Below are 17429 nucleotides of genomic sequence, written 5' to 3'. Positions count from 1 at the left end.
TCTTGGGGACATCTATTGCCAGGTACCGTGAAGAAGACGGCCAGGAACCTAGCCAATACGCAATATAAATGGTTGGCTCAGCGACACAATCGTAAACTATACTTTACATCATGTTCATGTTCGAGTCCAGGACGTGTTATTGTATGCGCATGATCGATTGCGTGTGGCGTCCAACTCTACATGTACTCTAGTATACACTGTTGATTTACATGGGATAACTTGCTCTAAGGGACTAAGCAAGCCATCTTGGCTGGCGAAGTTGATCTTTATCTAAGAAGTTGTTCACCTGTCCCTCAATGATGATGTGAGCTATTGTTCCCTAATGAAATACGTTTGTCCAACAAGACCTCTGCAAGCAATTACCATAGAAAAAATGATGATCGAAAGGTTCACTCGCCAGAACTACACGTTGGCCACTCTGATTTAATCCTTCTCTAGCACGCTTTGCCACATGATATCGGTTAGCGACACACTCATCAGTGTGCCGAACGCACCAAAGTTGACACCCAGTGCAAGACTATAGATTGATCCCCAGAACATTCTCTCGCTTATCGGTGTTCCATTTCTGTCGTGTATCTCTTGCCATGCTTGTATGACACGCGAGAGCAGCATGCATGCGCCGGTATTTGTCCCCGCAAACTATGTTGGCTCAGTCACTCCGTTCACATCCATGAGACGAAAATCCTTAATATTGATGATAACGCGGATCAAGTAGGAAAGAAACACAACCGTGATGGGATCGTTTCCAAGGAAGGCTTCTATGCTAAAGAAGTAGATATAGAGGTAGAGAAACGATCAGTGACCTACTTTCCCGAGCCCGAGTCCCACAGTTTTGGCAACCACATATCGGATTAAGCCGACTGCATCAATGGAATTAGCGAAATAGCCCAGGCTTAGGAAGACAATAACGAGGTCATAAGAGCAATTTCCGGTATCATCATCGCCTATGATACCTAACTCTGGTTCGTGCCTTCCGATGGCTGTAACAGCTAGCAGAAATAGAACTGCTGCCAGAGGCGCTGTAACATGGTTGATCGGTACTGTGCAGCGGACGAATTTGGCCTGTTCGAGTGTGATACCATCTCTTTCCCATGACACTATGCGCAAGGCGCTGAGGATTCAGACGACTGCTTTTGAAAACTGATGTGGGACAATGAATTAACAGGCCAAATGGGGCGCAGTATCTGTAGGTCTTTGTAAGTCAGATTGCTCGTTCTTAACACTTCCAGGCAACTATTCGTCACTCGCTAATCAGAGCGACGACGATGATCGTGAGAATTGATAGCCAATTCTTGACGGCTTATATGCCGGGTTCATTGTTCATGTTGGAAAGGAGAGCGTAAGACTATGAGAACTACAATATAGACGCACTCAAACTTTTCTTAGTACTTAACAAGTTCAAAGTTGAGGCGCAGCCGTGCGACTGTGCGCTGGCGAAGGCTGTCTGTCGCACGTATTACGGTAGGCGATCACGTGCGCTGGCCAGTATTCATCCTACGCGTCGATCTCAGCCTTGCTGTCAAGCAGGATCCTATCGTGGCCTCTTGCTGAAGCTGTATAGTATCAACTTCCTCCGATCGCGACGCGCATTGCAGCCGATCTATTCGCCGTCGACGTCAGATAAAAAGAAGTTGCCACAATGGAGGATACGCCCCAAATGCGGTTACCAACTCGCCAGCTGTTTGCATCGATCAAATCCACCTCGTAGTTGCCTTTCAGGTTTGACCACCTTGCCTTGCAGTACTGTGTACTTGATAATGTTCTCGCAGTCCTCGGGCTTCACTCGCGCCAGCCATATACACTGTGCAGCCTCGCCATTGCCTTCTGCCTCCTGCTCCTTATTGGCATCGAGAAGGACCTCCTGACCGTTATCATCTTCCAGTTTCAGCTCCTCAAGCCGCTTCTCTGCCCCATTGCTATGTCCGTTTGTCTTTTCAGGTCGTGACACAACTGAAGAGTGTCGGTACACCATGACGTTTGCCGAGAATTTATGACCCCCAACATGGCTGATAAAGTATATTCCTACACCGCCCGGCCGTTCATCATGCAAATCGCGGTAGAGTCCCATTGGTCGTAGCAGTCGCTCGAACTCTTTCCGTAGGAGGGGCGCTGACTGACCGCAACGTGCGTCTCGGGTCTTTTGACTGCACATCAGGATCAGGTATTTGTGGGGACATGGTCGGGCTTTGAGCTGTGAGGTGGCGGGTATCGATGATGGTATGGAAGAGGAGGTAGGTTTGGCGGAGGAAGTCTCTTCCGGGGCTTTTGATGGAGCTAGGGTCGAGGTTTTGCGTGAGCGCAGTGGCGTATTGTTCGTAGGCCCAGGATTGACGAAGCCAGTGATTAGCTCTGGTATATTCGCGGGCGTGACGTTGTCTATGAACTGCCATGACGGTAACAGTAGCACCATAGAACTGTGATCAGAGTGGTCTGGAACCGGCATATTCGAAGCGGATAACATGAGTTTCTATTGTCAATTAGCACCAGAACTCAACGTAGCCGCTCTATGTGCGAATATGCGATGTTTGCTACTCACCCCGTTGCTAGGCTTCGCATCTCCTCTGTCGACCGCCTCCATAATGCTGCCCTTGTCATCTGCAACATCGCGCACCCAATCTGTCTTGCCAGTCGCAACAATCAGATGTGTACTCCATCCCTTCACGTGTCCATAAAGCTCTTCTGTCTCATCGATCTCAAACTTGCGCGGGTACTTGACGCTGCAACTGGCGCAATCGTGCAGGCAGTCATCGCCATCTATCGCGGGGTCGGTGGTCGGAAATAGCTCCTCCGTCTTCTTGGCCTTGGTGAACTCGTCGCTATCCTTTGATAAGGTAAGAACTTCAGACGACGACAGTGCTGATGTCAGCTTGTAGGAGAGGTTTCGCAACATGGCAGGGACTCGGTATGCGTTTATCGGCCTGTGCGTAGTCTTGGGAGGTGCCATTGCGATACTTTATATCAGATGTGGAGATTAGATCGCCAAGACGCGGAATGTGGGCGCGATGATGACGCCGATGCTTAGTCGTTGACGGTACCTGAAATGGATAGAAGTCGCCCGCTTTCACCCGCTGAAGCCTAGAATCAACAACAATAATACCATATTATTGAATGAGCGTTCTTATAGCCATCTCTCCCGGAAGAAGCTGACCGCTTCTTATATTGCTTTTCGTGTTTCGGTGAATTGCATCGGCCCTCGGACCTCGCACTCAGACTTACGCGACGATTATGCTCGGACTTACTGTTGTACAAGCCCGGACTTCCACACTTTCTCCGAATGCTGAAAACCTCTAATCGGCTGCACACAACTCTCGCAGCTCACCTAGACTAGTCTAACTCGAAAACGATTGCTGTTCGTGCGGACCTATCGCTTTGTCGCCGTATGTCCAACCGAGGACGCGTCGATCCAACACGAACGCGTAGACGCGTCAGTCACGCAGTATGCGGCTCAAGATGCTCAATGGCGCACCGTTGTGCGAACATTTAGACTTCGACGACAGTAAACTCTTGGCAGTTGATGAATGCCATATCTTTGATGTTGCAGCAAGTATCACTGCAACCGCTGATGACTCCACGCCAGTCTTTAAGTGGTGCGGTATCTCGTTCAAGGACTCCCGACTTCGGACCGGATGGTCACAGCCCTTTCTACCAGGAAGTGTTCCGGGTTGGGACATGTCAAACATCTCGCTCCCTAATGTGAGTCGGTCTGTATCGTTTCTACAGGAAGACACCACCCGTCTGGAGCCTACGATCGCCTTCGAGGATCCCTCATTGGCCACCAATAGTTTCCTCGAGCAATCGCTTATGTTTCATGATACGTTACTATCATCCCAAGTCTTACCGGACGACGTGACTGATAGGACTATCAGCTCATCGTCCTTCCTAACCACTTCTTTCGGGACTACGGCATCTGACTTTAGTAGCTCAAGCAAGGTTGATGAGCACATTCTAAATACTCAAGTCGCGCCCAAGATGGCCGTCACACCCCTTGGGTCACTACCTAGCGCACAGCGCTTACGAGAAATCTACCCTCAAACGCCTACACCCAACTTTATATGTGCTGTAACAGCGACACCCGAACAGAAAGAAGTCTTCGTTCGGAAAGGCGGATACAAGATGAACCTGTGGGAAATCATCGTTGCAGATGATACACGCTCAGGCTTCAAGGTCACGTTCTGGCTGCGCCCACCACGGGAGTCGAACAACGAACAAAACCACGTTCAAAATCTGCTCCTTCAAACACTCGAAGGTATCAAAGTCGGCGACATCCTCCTCCTGCGGAACATCGCGCTGACGTCCTTCGGCGACACCGTCTTTGGCCAATCTCTAAACCCAGCTATCGCGCGTGCTCGAACAGGCATCGATGTCTTGACAAGAAGCGGCGGCGGCTCATCTGCTCATCCGGGTGGACAGCCAGCGCCAATAGTCGAGATTTTCAAGAGGGTCAAGAAATGGGCAAAGATGCACGTCGCTTCTGATACTGCGGGCTCAAGGAAAAGAAAAGGAAGTGCGGCGAAACAAGAGAAGTACGCGAAACGGACCTTTACAAGTCGTGATATCGATGATTCGATGCCTCCCGACACGATGGAAAGTGTTTGAAGTGCATTCCCCGCAACTTCACGACAAGTCCACTTCTACCGGCTAGCAATCACCACGTGCCGACTACAACTTGCTGCATGTTTCAATTCAGACCGCTGCGTCCGGATGTGACAGGTACCTGAATTTCGGCAGCTCGTCAATTTGCTCTTTGTAAGCGTCTCACCATGCCGTGGTGGTCTGTGCCGCAACCCTGCTATTTCAGACAATCAACATCACACGGCCTCCCCACGTCACAGCCACAATCAGTATACGGCTCCGAGGAGGGGTGGTCAGTTCATTGCAGTCTCCGAATGTGCAGTCTCTCGAGGGCACTGAGCCATCTTTCCAATCTGCTTCAACCGCCTACGTTACTTCTTAGCCTACTTGGCTGCGACAATCACGTTAACAATCGAACGCAATCATGTTGAAGTCATGAAAACGATGTCAATTCTTCAGGTGAATTCCACGATATGTCGTCCTGTTGTTCTGGTTGTCAACGTCCTGCGCGCTCCTCCATCCTTGGCATTTTCATGCGAAGAAACCAAACATGTTTCGAACATCACCCTACATGCAAGGATATACTGGGAAACAATGGCACATACGCCGCAATAAATGCATATTGAGAAAGTGTGGATAGACTTACGCATGAAGTAGCTGTGGTACAGCCTGGTACGTCACGCACATGGAGCGGGGCAGTGGGTTGTGCGATTAGCCGTTCATCTTACTGGCATCTTATATACTTGATCATATCGCTCTCCAGATGCGAACCACAGCATCGCTTGCCTAGTCTTTCTTTCAGTCCTAGTGACATTCTGTCTTTTCCTCAGCAACTTGTTGCACCTTCATTCTTTCAGATCTTGACGATCTCTTCCTTTCTTTACCGGCTGGCCAACATGTTATCGTTCTTTTCTACATTCACTGGTCTTGCTACCTTACTCTCGTTACTCGGAAATGTACAAGCTAGATCAAACTCAACCAATGGCCCCTCGTGCGGAGTCGCAAAGGCAGACGACAGCTCCTACTTCAGTGTCGTCGGAGTGCAGGGAACCGGAGTGCACCCCCGACAGGAACTTCGTGAGCTTGAGAAGGACACGGAATTATGGAATGTCTTTATCCAGGCGTTTGCTCGCTTCCAGGCTATGGACCAGAGCCAAAAGACCTCTTTCTACCAGGTCGCAGGTATGATATCATCGCTATTACTAAAAGACTTCACTAACACCATCTAGGGATACACGGAGTGCCCTTCAAGCAATGGGACGGTGTGAACGGAACAGCTGGGCAAGAGATGATGGGATACTGCCCTCACACGTCTAGCATGTTCGGTCCCTGGCACCGACCTTATCTTGCGTTGTTCGAGCAGGTTCTCCATGATCGTGCTGTTGACGTTGCCAATGAATATCCTATCGGCGAGGCCCGTAACAAGGCCTTGGATATCGCTAGCCGAGTACGTCTTCCATACTGGGACTGGGCGATGGATCCGCCAAACGCCCAGGAAGGTGTTGTACCTGAAAGCGTCCGTTGCCGAACACATACTGTCACTTTCCCCAACGGGACTGTAGCAGATATCCCAAACCCGCTGTATCGATACGACTTCCATCCTCTGATGTATGACGACTTCGCTGCTTTGAGTGAATTCGAGTTCAAGAACTGGAACCACACTATTCGGTACCCACTTGATCCGCATGCCGCCAACGCCACCAGTCGTAACAGCGATGTCAACGCGCGAGTCGGCAAACAGCAACCCAATCTTCGCGATATGCTCTACAAGTTGTTGACAACTTACCAGCCTTTCAGCCAAGTAAGCAATAAGGCGAATGGTGGCAAGATCGGAAATTTCGAAACTCTCCATGACGGTCTGCATAACGTCTTCGGACTAGGTCATATGGGCATAGTCGAGGTTTCAGCTTTTGACCCCATCTTCTGGTTCCATCATTGTAACATCGATCGAATCATAGCCATGTACCAATCTCGCTATCCCGATACTTGGATTGAAGACGCCGTACAACATTCAGGCACGTTCGCTGTCGCCAAAGGCAGCGTTCTCGGCACTGCTTCTCCGCTGGCACCGTTCCATATGAATGCTCTCGGCGACATGTGGACTGCCACCACTTCGCGGAACTGGACTTCCTTTGGATATACCTACCCTGAGGTTGCCAACAACCCGAGTAATGCGACACTGACATCATCCATCAATCACCTATACAAATCTCAGACTCAGGGCTTGAGCGATACCAATGCGACGATCCCAGCCCCAGGGGACAGCCCCGACAACCGCACGGCACAGGCTATCGACTGGCAGTGTGAAGTCAACATGCCGACCGATATCAAGATATCTTACTCCGTTCGCGCCTTCCTTGGCGAACCAAGCTCTAACCCGATTGACTGGCCTACGGACCCCAACTACGTCGGTCAACTGGCATCGATGTCTTCTCCTCGAATGAGTTCCTCGGTCATTGTCACGGGTAACATCGGCCTGACTGAGAAGCTTGCGCAGAAGCATGCGTCCGGCGAGCTCAAGAGCTTGGACAAGGAGACGGTGCAAGCCTATCTCAAGGAAAAGTTCAGCTGGCGCATCCAGGCTTTAGACTTCAGCGAGATCCCACGGAACAATCCACCAGCAGGCTTGAACGTTACTGTATTCAACGTGCCAGTCAGTATTCCAGAGTCCGACACGGAAGTACCAACTTGGAACGGCGACGTCGAATACAACGACGATATCGAAGGCAATCCACCCGTGTACGACGGACCTGGGCCCGATGGCACCAACTCGACACTCCCCGCAGACCAGGCAAGTGGATCCTACAACGCCGTATCCGGCGAGTTTGTGTGGAAAAAAGCGCCAGATGCTGCCCCCAACGCTGGTGCTGCGGTGCCTGCTAACCCCAAGACTGAAACAATGCTCTTGGAGTCTGTCATCACGCAGTATGTGGCACTAGGTGCTTCTGCTACTCTGACATCTGCGCCTACTCCGACGACCACGCCTGAGGTCTCTAGCAAGCCGGTTGTGTCGGAACAAGCACCTGAGCCTACTGCGCCTGCTGATCCGCGGACTACGGTAGTGACTTCAGTTATCGTGGAGTATGTCACTGTGTAAGGTGGTGGTAGTGATCAGTTAAGTATCCGTACAGTTGTCGTCGACTGTGTCACATTCTCTTTTGCTCGATTTTCATGTACATGGCTCTTCTCACGTTTGTGCACACTTGCACTATCACGCTCGTTCTATGTTGTTGTTGTATATACACTATCACGCTTTACGCATTACGCTCATTTTGTTGCAAAAGTAAAGGAAATCCAGTTTCTCGCTCTTTTAGTCTGACCTTGTGCAATACCCTTCCGTTCTTTTTGTGTGATAGCTTACCTTGACGTTGGCGAATTGGATAGAGCAACCTATGCATTCTCGCCCTGTACGCCCAAAGAGAACGCGAGCCCGCGAATACTCACGACCCAATCTCCTCCAGCCACCGTTCGAGATCGCTCATCAAGCTCTCTATCGACCAGGCAGTCCTGCCAACTACACGTGACACACATTTCTCTACTCTTGAATATCATAATCGACACAGACAGTGCAGCTGAAGGCGTCTCTGCACTCAAGACTAGTTCGGCTCGACGTAATGACCAAGGCTCCTCGCTTCCAACACTAGTGCTACTCTCCCCATCAGTAACACCGAGCTTGGTAACTAGCCAAGAAAGATATCTTGTCTTGCGTATCTCGCTTTGTTGCTGGCTGTTCCAGTCTGGACAGAGCTTCATGATATCTATCAAACAATTGCGTGTGCCGGATTCTAGTCTTGCTTTGATTTCTTGTCGGACACTTGCTGAGACGGACCAAACTATATCCATGACATTGGATGAGAGTTTTGAAACCGAAGACGTGACTGAGGTTTGAGGGCGAATTGTATCGACCAATTTGGAATCGAATCTGTGATCCACAACCGACACGTAGTTACGCATGAGCTCTTTGGGTTGTAACTAAGGATATAGTTCTGTGTTGGATGGTAGAATGTGTCGCAGATCATAGGGTGTTCTGCTTGCAAAGCCACTCGCGTCCTGAAGCGCAGTTGAGAGTGAGACTAGGCAAAGAGCCTGAACAAGGCCTGTCAGAGGGGTGTGGTGCTGACAGCAAGCATCTACCAGCTTCGTCACAAAATGACTACTGATTGTGAAGTTGCGAAACTAAATCTGGTAAGGGGAGGCTTGGATTGGAGCCCAGCGCGCATGCATGTGTCTTGGCGGAAAGATCCATTCTGGTATCAGGCCCTTCCAGAGTTCCCGCAGCACGAACCCTAGCGACATAGGCCACGAGGACAGGATTTCCAGATCCGGTGGTAACTCATCACTGAGATCAGGTAGGTTAAGGATCCATTCATCTGAGTCCTCGGGAATATTGATTATAGGCTCTTCGCCATGTCTGGTGGCTTTGCTGAGATGATGCAGCAGGTCCTGATGGAAGATTCTGCCACTCGAACCATCGTGGTGCGGGTGGTTCCAGACATACAGCACCTCTATTGACTCAGTCCCAGTTTGATCTAAGACGACCACTCGCTAACCAGGCCGAGTCGATGAGTTCTCGATTTTGAATCAAGATAATCCTGCAAAATCTTGAGATATTGCTGGTGTGAAGAGATAGACGCTTCCAGATTGATCAATTGAAGATGACTGCGAAGATCGAGGTGATCGAGATGGAGGAAGGTGGGATTCTTAGAATTCTCCCCTGTGATTTCAACTTGTAGATGAGGCTGGGCGATTAGAACTCGAGCAAGAGCACCGCAAAACCGGGCTTTGAGAGTTGCAAGCAATTCTGGACGGGCAATAATAGGTGGCGGAAAGTAGCGGCAGACGACAACGGTGCCTCAATGCTGATAAAGAGTATGCATCGCCAGCTGGTAAGATTCACTGCTCTGTATGAGAACTTGCTGTTTGCTTTAGCCTTTTGAGGACGGCCAACTCACCGGCATCCCATTTCGCGGATCTCGGTGGCCGCCTTGTCATTCGTTACGGTCATGATAAGGGTCGGTTTGAGTCGGGATGTGAGATGAGCGTCCAAAGGTTTTGTCAAGGCATGTAATTGAAAGTAATAGTGATGAGATCAAAGATGGAATCACGTGTGTAGTGTTTGCTTTTGGTGCAGTGGATGTTCCCGGGGGTCTATATACGTATGCAACTAGCCAGGCCACGTAGCTCATCTGCATGGGCCGCTGGGCGCTGCAGACTGAAATTAACATCGCACATGCGACCTCGTTCAAGTTCCTTGAAGACTCATCAAGATGGTACACTTGACTCTGCTTCAAAGTGTTGTCGCTTATTTGTATATACATCCTTGAATAAGGACCTTTTAGACAGATCGTAGCTGCCCTTTCTGAGCGAACTCTTCCTCTTTATGTACATGTACTATCTCTCGCCCCTGAACATCGTCGCTGCCGCTTCTGGTATCATTGGAACCGCTTGTTGACAACAAATCGTGCGTATTTGGTTCACCTCCAATCTCAAAAAACGCCTCGACTCGGCTTGTACATGACCTACCATCTGTCTGGACTGGGTGAACCAATTTATTTGTTGCCACCTGATAACGAGCGGAAAAGCGACGATACGGCCCCAAGCACCCGTATGGTTTTAGCAGGTCGCAGGAACGCAGGTATTCCTATCATCGAAAAACCGGTTGCGATCTCCCAGATAGTCAACAGGGCAACACCAGTCTTCTGGTAAGTAGCGTTATTAGAAGGTAGCGAGGTTGACGAAGTATATTGTCTTAGCAACTGTGAGACCCTAGCTTCCGCTAGGCTAGGACGCTAAGCTACCCCTGGTTTATAGCCTGCACCTCCGCTACTATAGCTTAGTAGCAGTTCACCTCTAGTCTTAATAGGCACTATATTTATATCTTAACTATTGTTATGTATTTAGTATCGTAAATGACTTTATTACTTGACAACAGCACCTGTGGTCCAGGATTGTCACGAGATGCTACGAGCACGTGTTTAAGAGCTTACTAGAAGCGTTAATTGTGGCTACGTACGATATCTGGTGTAATACAAGACGTTGCGTAAGGAAACAGAATCAGCATGTACAGGCGGTAAGAAGTTATCGATGGGGGCCGTGCGCATGGCGCTAGGCCCGGCCGGCCAATCAGCAGAATCCTGGTGCTTGGCGGAGCACTCGGATTCTGTAGCGCGTTCAGTGTCAAGGAAACCACGGTGGTTACCGTGACAAGGATTTACACAACGCCCGGTTAGGCCTGAGGTCACGGTAATGTTGAAGAAGCTCACGAAACCTAGATCTACGGAAAAAAGGAGCGATATACTTTGTTCTTCTGTCCTTTTAGCGTTCAAGTAATCGTCTTACGCTATCTGTCGAGATCATTTTTCACATCCTTGAAGGTTACACTTCACATTTTCTTTCTTGATTAGAAAGGCAATTCTTTCGCCATCATGGCGTTCCCAAGCACGTTTGACGATCACGTTGTTACTCGCGCTTCAATTATTCTCAAAAAAAAACCCCCCCAACCGGGCGACTGGAAGCTCTAGACCTCGATGAAGAAGCAATTGGCCACTGTGAAAGGCGTATAGGGATACTGCGACTCCTCAACTACAAAGCAACCTTGGAAAGGTGATGACCGGTCTTTAGATACCGACTCAGATGGCAAGTGGAAGGAGTGGGAGATCAAGAAAAATGCTCAGACGGCAAGCCTGAAGGCTATTGATGAAGCCAACCTTGAGACTGAGAACAATAGCTCGCTCAAACCTGCATCTCATCTCTGAGCTAGACCTTAACGTCCGACTACGTCTCAGGGCCCTCCAGAGTCACCCCAGGATCACGAATCAGCACTAAGTCCCGGAGCTTTCTTTGCAGTATGCTGCTGTAAAGCAGAAGTGAAAGATCCAGGATATCAACACCTGGGTTGGACGAAGGTTCTCGCGTCTTGTCACTCTGCTTGCGCCGTACCCTGCACCAGAGTTGTCAACAATCAAATATATTTGCAAATATAGATCGTCGTCGGCGCCAAGACTCAAATCAATCAAGTCAAATACGGCGTTGTTGTAACTGCAAACAAGTCAAGTTTTATAGCTGTATTTGATTGACTTGATTGCAGTTTATTTGGAGTTTTGCGTGAGGCTGTTGAGTTAGCTCGGCCAGCGATCTCGTGATAGTTTTTTGGTGTTGTAGTGCAGTTAGTAATCAATCAGAACCTCGTTTCTTGGTCAGTTCGCTTGCCGTCCGATCTTTTTAACCACAACAACGCGTTAATAACTCGCAACCTATCTCTTTTATGTATTAGTATCACTGTTATGGCTCGTCATAATGTAAAACGACGCGCTCTTACGCATAATAACGCTAACACGCGCCCGTTAAAACAGCGTAGACTCCTCACGAAGGGCACCAAAAGCCAGCTGGTAGTCGTTGATAATACTTAACCCAGCTTATCGCGTAAAGCTCTAACAATCGCGAGCTAGGCCGACGATTTTAAATCACAGTTGCGAGACTCACGATCGGAGACTGCGATTGCTACGCCTGTTAAGGATTCAGAAATAGCTACCGCGGCCTCAACGGCGGCCAACGAAGACGACGACGACGATTTCGATACACGTTTTGTAGACAACTTTAAAAGCGTAGATTAGGGTCGTTTAAAAGGCTTTATACAGCCGCTGCGGACTCAATCTCAGCGCAAAAGCTGGATATATAATCACGGTTATCGCGTCGCCCTACAATCAAACCCAGATCAGATATTCTTCGTATGCCGCGATTGCTACCTAAACAAGAGGCTTGATTTGGGCGTGGTAGAGACGACACAGGCGACGAGCTCAGCAACGACTCATCTGCTCAAGAAACACCGTATTGCCGCTTCGGGCAAGGTGCCTATTACGCTGCCAGCGGGTTAGAGATCGCTCATAATGCTAACAGGCGCTGGCGTACAGGTTAGTTAAGCTATCGCCAACGAGATTAGAAACTTCGACGTACAAGCGTTTCGGTTGTCGGCTGTTTGCTGGCTTGTCAACAACAATATATCGGTGAGGCAGTTTAAAGACCCAGCGTTTCGAGCGATAATACAGTTTGCAAACCCAGAGGCGGAGAAGTCGTTGTGGATAAGCCACAACAGCGTTAATCGGTTTGTGATGCGGTTGTATAGGTATATGCAGCCCCAGGTCGTGAAGCAGCTTAGAGAGGCTATAAGCAAGATCCATATAAGTTTTGATGGATGGACGACTAAAGGCGGCAAACAAGGCTTCTTTAGAGTAGTTGCTTACTACGCCACGGCTCATGGAGTTATTAAAGACGTCGCTATTGACTTGCCGCAGCTTACGGGCGCCTATACGGGTGACAGGATAGCTAATTGTATCGAGAGAACTCTGCAAGCGTTTGGAGTTGACGCAGCAAAGTTAGGATACTTTATGCTCGACAACGCGTACAACAACGACTCGGCTATTAAGAAACTCGCTAGCAAGTACGGTTTTATCGCTAGCTATCGTCGCCTACGTTGCGGCGCTTATACGATTAATCTCGTGGGCTAGGCGGTGATCTTCGACTCGAACAAGGATGCGTTTAACAACGACGACGCCAATATTATTGTAAGTCTCCTAGTCCTCTCGGGATTGCAATTACTAATTAATCAATACAGGACGAGGAGCAGTTTATGGGCGATTGGCGTCAACGAGGCCCATTAGGTACGCTTCTTGACGTTATCAATTATATCAGAACGCCCTAGCAATACGACGTTTTCAAGAACTTTTAAGTTCTCGCTAACAGTGAGCTCCCTACCAAGAAACAGAGGATACTTGAGCTGATAAAGCTTGTCGTCACGCGCTAGAACTCGTATTGTTCAGCGTTTGAGCGTGCTGTTAAGTTGCAACTGGCGTTTAACTCGTATATCGCGTATTATATCAACAATCAGCTTGCTGCTGACAGTTACGCCAGAACCCGTAGAAATAAGACGCCCGACGCGCCTACATGGATAAGATCGGGCGGGCTTACAGCAAACGATTGGGCTGTCGTGAACGACTATATTGAGGTTCTCCAGCCGCTGAAGTCAGCTACAAAACGGCTCGAGGGCCGCGGTACAAGCGGCCGTTTTGGAGCGATATATAAAGTATTGCCCGTCTTCGAATACTTACTTGGAGAGTTTGAGCAGCGTTACAAGCCGTACGAGCTCGTCGATTACGAGGCAACTGGTGCTCCTGAGGACCACCTCGCGATCAACTTGAAGGCGGCGTGGGCAAAACTTAATAGATACTATCAAAAACTCGACGAGTCGCCCGTATACTACGCCGCTTGCTGCCTCCACCCATACTACAAGCAATATTGTGATCGCGCTTGGCGTGACAAGCCCGGTTAGATTGCTCGCGCAAATGAGTCCTTCCAGCAACTTTGGGGCAGTTACTAGGTATCTTGGAGCCCGAGGAGTCGCCTAAGAGAGCGCAAGTCTAACGCTATTAACGACGCTATCGCGGCAATTATGGAGGACCCATCGTCTGACAGCGACGAGGGCTTTGACGAGTACCAGCGGTGGCGAGCTTTTGAACCAAAATGGACGAAGACCATGTTTAAGAGCCCTAACAGCAATCCGATAAAGTATTAGATTGCTCTACGACCAAAATATCCCAACCTCACACGCCTTGCGATCGATATATTGACGATACCTGCTAGTAGTTGCGAGTGTGAGCGTATGTTTAGCGAGCTCGGCGATCTACTTACTCCTTAACGTCGCAAAATTAGTCCGCAACTACTCGCCGCGTTGCAGTGTATACGGACCTAGAAGAGTACAGGCGCCGCAGTTGCTGGAGCCGTTACGGAGTCTTAACTCAGCGATAAGCAGCTAGACTAGCTATACGAGCTTGCACAATAGACTAAGTATAGCAACAACAACGATTAAAGCGGATTAGTATATCTAACAGCGCAGCTAGACTATAGTTAACTACTTCGCTTAACAGCTAGTTTCTCCACTAAAAAGAGCCTAACTCGCGAACTGTACTGCTCCGCAAACGCTGCCGAGATCGATCGATACACCTCCCGCTACCCAGCACGCAACAATTAACTCCCTACAGAGCTACGATCTCGAAATTAACGCTGCTCGACGATACCTAACGTTGCTAAGCGTCGTTGACGTCGGTTGACGCTGCTCGTTGCCCGCTCCCTACCTTACTACCTTACCACCAGCGCTGGTGAGCTCGTCAACTCTACAATAGTTACTACAACCGGATCACGCGATTACGGCTATATATATACTTAATCAAGCTACTTATCTCTATCACGAAACACTAGCTTAGTGTACTTACTCGCTCCTGCTAGACGGTAAGTTGTATATAGGAGCTTCGTCGCTCCTATACACCTAGCACCTCTAGGTAATCCTTTACTAATACGAAACCGTGTTCCGCAACCTCTACAGTATACTAGGTAGTAACTAGTGGTTTAGTTTTAAAAGTTTTTAGGACTACAATAGATATATAACTTAATATATAGGTATATTAGGACGGCTGTAATTTCGAAACACGCCTACAGACGCTATTATATGCCTCTTTTTTGCACTAACTCTAATACAACCACCTGTCTAAGATCTCACGATACCTGCCTAATTAGGTAATTAAAACTGCAAGTATTTGTCAAATCACCAATCAAATATGCCCGTTTCGGCCACCAAGTCACTCAAGTCAAGTACAACACTAAAAAAACTCCAAACAAGCCAAATACGGGCTTCATATTTGATTGACTTGATTGTTGACATCTCTGCCCTGCACAATGTGCCAGAATGCACTACTTATTTAGAAATCCAGCCTGCGGCCTCATAACGTCACGGCTAGCGAACGTGCAGTGGCCGGCCTCATGTTCATTCCACTCTTCAATTACACCCCAGTGGACATGCTCCAAATGAGCACCCGTGTCATCTTCCAGAGGGTGACACGCCGCGCTGATGACCATACTGCAATGTCGAGCCGGCGGTATATGTATCGCAACCTTCTTCAGCAGCAAGCATCGTAATAATATGATCAGGGCAAAGAGAACAAGGCTGAAGACCAGAATGCTGGAGACCGAGTAACCACACGCGCAAGTGGAGCCGTCATACAACGAACCGTCCCGTCTTCGCGTTTCCCTTTGCACCAGAAATAGGATTGTGATAACAACCAGTGCAATAGCCCAACTGTGACTGAGAGCGGAACAGCCCATCGAATCGGTAACTGAAGGAAGTGGGTACTGCGTTGGTTCCCGCTTGGAGACCTGACCCGGAGTCCTTTTCGGTGGGCGGCGTAACTGTTCCACTCGATTGCAAAGCACGTTGAGGTGCAGAGTCTGTTGACCGAGAAGTAGACTAGAGAAAGACAGAATGGGGGAGCATTTGCCAGGAACGCCACTTTCGACACGCCTTTAGCATCGAAGGCGGTCGATGTGAGTGGGTTGATGAGCGTAGATGCGGTACCCCAAGACATTTGTCTTGTCTTACTCGTAGCCTGAGTGAGAGCTGCTGAAGTCAAGAGAAAAGAGACGAAGCTAGGTCTCTCAGCAATGTTCGAGGAAGAGTACGGAGGCATAAGGTCAACTACTTACATGGTCGCAAACGACAAGATCCGAGTACCACCAAGAATGAACATCTTTGGCTTCTTGGTGATTCGCCATGGCTTCACATCTGAGTCACCTACGGATCGACGAGTTTTCCATTTTGTTGAGGTGCAATTGCCTCGGGTGAAATCTTCCAGAGCCTTCAAAGAAGACGCTACAGCGTCCCCAGAGGTGATAATATGACCAGTGGAGCACATACGGATGGTCAGATAAATTCCGAATATCTTAGCGATATTAGATGCGATGACTATGCGCAGAAACGGTGTTGCGACTTGTACCCTGTTCGCGTATGGGACAGTTTTCGCAAGTGTGTGCTGGACGTGGAATACCGTATTCGAGGGCAACCAGCCGCTTTCAGAACAGAGAGAATGTATGGACATCAACGGCTCTACTCCAGTTGCTATCAGTTCTTGGACTGGCCAGTACACGTCCAAATCGTGAACCCCAGTGCTCGAGACAAAAATGCGTGGTCGTTGAAACAGCCTCGTGCCTGTACAGACTATTTTCTGCTCGGTTGACTGGTGAGTAGCTCCGCCTGGAAGCGCCCTGTCAGCCGTACTGTAGCGGATTTCGAGATACCACATACATGCTTACCTATGGTCGTCAGAAGAAACAGTCCAACCAGCAAAAAAAGAGATCCCTCTACGCTTAGTTTGACATGCCAAAGTTTTCAAAAACATACAACAGCGGTGATTCGCTAGTGGGTCATCCACCTGACCACTAATCCGACGGTATCCTGCTTGTATATGGCTGAGCGGAGGGGAAGCCTGATTCTCAAGATCGCATGGTCGTATGGAGGAAGCAGTTGATTTGATTTGAAAATAGTAAAATTCGAGCATAACATGGCGATGAACGACCTGCCGCCCAGGCTGCTCTTCATCTTCGACGTGCCGCGATCCACCACCTGCGTCCGAGGTATTAAAATCGCTCTTTGCGGTATGCGTACCGCAGCAAATTTACTTAAAGCAGTCTCGTTCCAAAAGGGCCGCTACGTCAGCACATGCACGCCTCCCAGTTGGCGCAGCTGTAAGGTGATTACAAGCTACATAAGTCTTGGCGCGTGCGACTGAGCTCTGACCCGTGGACGCGTCTTCTAGCTCAAGAACGACAACACCGGCTTGGCCACAACACGGTGCAAACGGCCGATGCAACCCTCTCTTTGCCCAGGAAAACATCGATGTCAGTAGGTGTGAATTTCGGCGAAGCGACAGATGACCAGTGGTTAGCATGTAACAAACTAGCAGCAGCAGCTTTTGGGGAACCGCTTTCCGAAGCTGACTACCTGGAGCGAGAAGAGCTCATGAGCAAGACAGCTC

At 49.1% G+C, this 17429-nt stretch overlaps 3 protein-coding genes across 3 annotated transcripts; 2 read left to right on the top strand and 1 right to left on the bottom strand.

Moving 5' to 3' along the window:
- Positions 1–1663: 1663 nt before the first annotated feature.
- Positions 1664–2944, bottom strand: ALTATR162_LOCUS5179 (uncharacterized protein; the record flags this gene model as incomplete). The annotated part of the gene is made up of 2 exons (XM_043312797.1): positions 1664–2467; positions 2537–2944. The coding sequence occupies 2 exons, from the start codon at positions 2942–2944 to the stop codon at positions 1664–1666; spliced, it is 1212 nt and encodes a 403-aa protein (XP_043168732.1).
- Positions 2945–3450: 506 nt separating this feature from the next.
- On the top strand, positions 3451–4596 carry ALTATR162_LOCUS5178 (uncharacterized protein; the record flags this gene model as incomplete). Its single annotated transcript, XM_043312796.1, has 1 exon — positions 3451–4596. One exon carries the CDS (start codon positions 3451–3453, stop codon positions 4594–4596), a length of 1146 nt encoding a protein of 381 aa, XP_043168731.1.
- Positions 4597–5468: 872 nt separating this feature from the next.
- On the top strand, positions 5469–7669 carry ALTATR162_LOCUS5177 (uncharacterized protein; the record flags this gene model as incomplete). The annotated part of the gene is made up of 2 exons (XM_043312795.1): positions 5469–5754; positions 5802–7669. The coding sequence occupies 2 exons, from the start codon at positions 5469–5471 to the stop codon at positions 7667–7669; spliced, it is 2154 nt and encodes a 717-aa protein (XP_043168730.1).
- Between the last annotated feature and the right edge of the window lie 9760 nt (positions 7670–17429).

The sequence above is a fragment of the Alternaria atra genome (genome assembly GCF_907166805.1).
Source record: "Alternaria atra isolate CS162 genome assembly, contig: 25, whole genome shotgun sequence".
NCBI classification, from domain to species: domain Eukaryota; kingdom Fungi; phylum Ascomycota; class Dothideomycetes; order Pleosporales; family Pleosporaceae; genus Alternaria; species Alternaria atra.
Note: the sequence above shows the minus strand (reverse complement) of the source record. Positions and strands in the feature narration are given on the sequence as shown.